The following is a 2,919-nucleotide window of genomic DNA, read 5'->3' as shown; positions in this document are numbered from 1 at the left end:
GAAGAGCAGTTTATTGTTGAAGAATGGAGAGCAACATTTTTTCTCAAAAAAGAAAAAAAAAAGAAGGAAAAACAAATCTTTCAAAAGACTTTACACAATCATTTATCAACATCTATGAATATTCACAATGGACTGTTGTTCATCTTAGATTAATTCTTATTAGGTAAACAGTATTTTTTGCAATGTGTATTTTGCAATTAACATATATTAGCTACGTTTCGTCATAATATATATTATGCACTTCAAATTAATTATTTCACAATGGAACTTGTTTAAGATAAGTGGAATCTAAATACAGATTAACGTTCAGTTTCTAAATGTTCAACTGAGTTAGTATTTAGGAATGGCCATAAATCTTTACTGTAATCCCTATCTAAAGGATTTTTGGATGAGTACAGCAAACATTTTTCAGTTTACTTTACTATTTCAGTCTGTATTTGAAAATAGAAAAAAATATCTTTAATTTTTCTTTTAAGTTTATCATACTTTTACAAGGATGTTGAACATTTAATCGAGTCACTTGTTTATCCCTGGCTTTCAGGCACTTATTTACAAACAGATAAAGTTCAATCCTTTTCCATTAGATGTGAAAATTGTATAAACAAACAATGTTTTGCATTGCTAGATTCAAGTAATGACTTATAAAACTTAAAAAAAGATATGAAGAATCAACAGGAATGTTGGATTTTGACTGAACCTTGAATAACTTTAATATAACTTATCAAGGTTCTACTAAACTATGTGAAATGCGAAATATATCCTAAATTAGTCTTTTCAAATACTAATAAATAGAAACAGTGAGTTTTTTTAATCTTTCTTAGAGTCATTTGGCCTCTAATCCATTAAGGAGTCTTTTTAAGCAATCAATTAAATCGTTATCAAGAAATGTTGGGAATTTAGTCATAAGGGATTAGGAGTGTAAACTTTAACGGTATTTCTGTGTGTATATGTATGTATATATATATATATATATATATATATATATATATATACATATATATACATATATATATATATTTATATATATATATATATATATATATATATGGAAATAAAGTCAGTTACATTAACTCCGCTTATCAGTTAATACCTGACTGGTGCCTCCGAACAAGAGAAAGTATAAATATAAGAAAAGATCCAGATTAATAAGTATAATCTGTATAAAGTATTAAAATACCTATAATATGCACAATGATACGAGAAGGGAAAGGCTTTCATGTGAATACGACAAATTAGTAGACTTTAGGTTCGAACCAATCAACATCTTGAAGATAGAAGATAACAGTAATAGCCATCCGGACACGCCTCGTGAAGACAAGCAAATATTAATATCACAAAATAAAATGAAAATAGCACTTAGAGACTGTTATAAATGTATGCAATATTGTCCCATAATACGTCCACAAATATCCAAAGACTAAGCTCGTTATGTAGTCCCAGAATGATTCCACTTTTGGGCTGTGTGCTCCGGCAGTGTCAAGGACAGATGGGTGGAGTAAGGGAAGGTCTTAAGTTCTCTGGGAGGACCTTTCTCCAGTAATCCAAGTGAGTCATGACTCCTCCTTCTCCGACTTCACGTATATATAAGACCATCTTGCAGCTGTGTTCTATCATATCCCATTCAGAGAACTCATCATGATCGCTAAGGTGAAGCAAAGTAAACTATTTATTTTTGGAATATGACATAGCTTGTTTCTGTGAAAGCATCTCACAGCAATAAGATATAATTTTAAAGAAGTTTCATTAATAACTATTCAATCATAGATAAGTGATTACGATGCTTCATATTTAATTCTTGTATAATAACCATGCAGGAACTATATAAGTGATATACTTAACTGAAAGGAGTCTACATTAATGAAGCAGTTACGGTTCATGAAACCATGACCATTATCAGTTTTGACACTAATCATGTTCCATTCCTGTCAGGTTTGCTTGTCTTTGGCCCTTGTGGCTGCCGTGTTTGGTGCCCCCTCCCAGCCCCAGTATGGATACGCCCCTCCTCCATCTCACGAGGTCAGTTACAAATTAAAATAATCAGATAACGTCATTATTCATAACTTCAAAACAATTGAAAGGGTAACAGAGAGGAGTTTAAGGTATTCATTGAATAATATTTTCGTAAACTGACAGGAACCAGCCAAGTACGACTTCAACTACGCCGTCAAGGACGACTACTCGGGCAACGACTTCGGCCACCAGGAAGCCCGGGATGGCTACGACACTCAGGGATCCTACTACGTGCTCCTTCCCGACGGTCGCCTGCAGAAGGTGTCCTACAACGTCAACGGGGACTCGGGTTTCGTGGCTGAGGTCACTTACGAGGGAGAGCCTCAGTACAATCCAGCGCCCTCTTATGCTTGAGTTTAGTCACCAGTTAACAAATTACAGTTTATTTATTGAATATATTTAATAAATTCTGCCTTAACAAAACACTTTTGTCTTTTTGTAGCAAAATACCACAATTCAAAATTGAAAAATGATATGCTATTTAGCTAATTAGAAAATATGTGCAATATATTTATTTTCCGTAAAGAAACCAGATTACGTGGAAATGAAGCTGAGATTAGCTAACATGCATGAACTATGTTGCAAATTAAAGTATGAAATATAAAAGAAAAAAAATTAATTGACAGATATCCATAGACGTCATATCCTGCTCAGTTCATGGATAACCCAGGAATATTGTGTCAATAAAATAAAACTTTCGCAATACTTGAATGATTTACCACACTATAAATTCTTATCTTATTCCTTCGACTTATCGGAATGGCGCGAATATTTTGATGCTGAAAACCTAATCAATAAACATGAAATTATCCACAGCTCAGAAATTCTCTTAAGCAAACCTAAAATATTCGTGTTTAAATTTGCCGATGAAATATAAGAACTCGTGTGCTACATATTTCTACTTAGAAC

General features: G+C 32.8%; 1 protein-coding gene across 1 annotated transcript; it reads left to right on the top strand.

Moving 5' to 3' along the window:
- Positions 1–1,635: 1,635 nt before the first annotated feature.
- On the top strand, positions 1,636–2,423 carry LOC137649591 (pro-resilin-like). Its single transcript, XM_068382567.1, has 3 exons — positions 1,636–1,647; positions 1,930–2,016; positions 2,134–2,423. Exons 1-3 carry the CDS (start codon positions 1,636–1,638, stop codon positions 2,362–2,364), a joined length of 330 nt encoding a protein of 109 aa, XP_068238668.1. The 3' UTR covers positions 2,365–2,423.
- Positions 2,424–2,919: the final 496 nt, after the last annotated feature.

Source organism: Palaemon carinicauda, chromosome 11 (genome assembly GCF_036898095.1).
Source record: "Palaemon carinicauda isolate YSFRI2023 chromosome 11, ASM3689809v2, whole genome shotgun sequence".
Lineage (NCBI taxonomy): Eukaryota > Metazoa > Arthropoda > Malacostraca > Decapoda > Palaemonidae > Palaemon > Palaemon carinicauda.
This window is presented reverse-complemented; position numbering and strand designations above follow the sequence as displayed.

Coding starts and splice junctions, on each gene's coding strand:
- LOC137649591 (XM_068382567.1), top strand. Junction 2,017..2,133: donor CCCCTCCTCCATCTCACGAG/GTCAGTTACAAA, acceptor GTAAACTGACAG/GAACCAGCCAAGTACGACTT.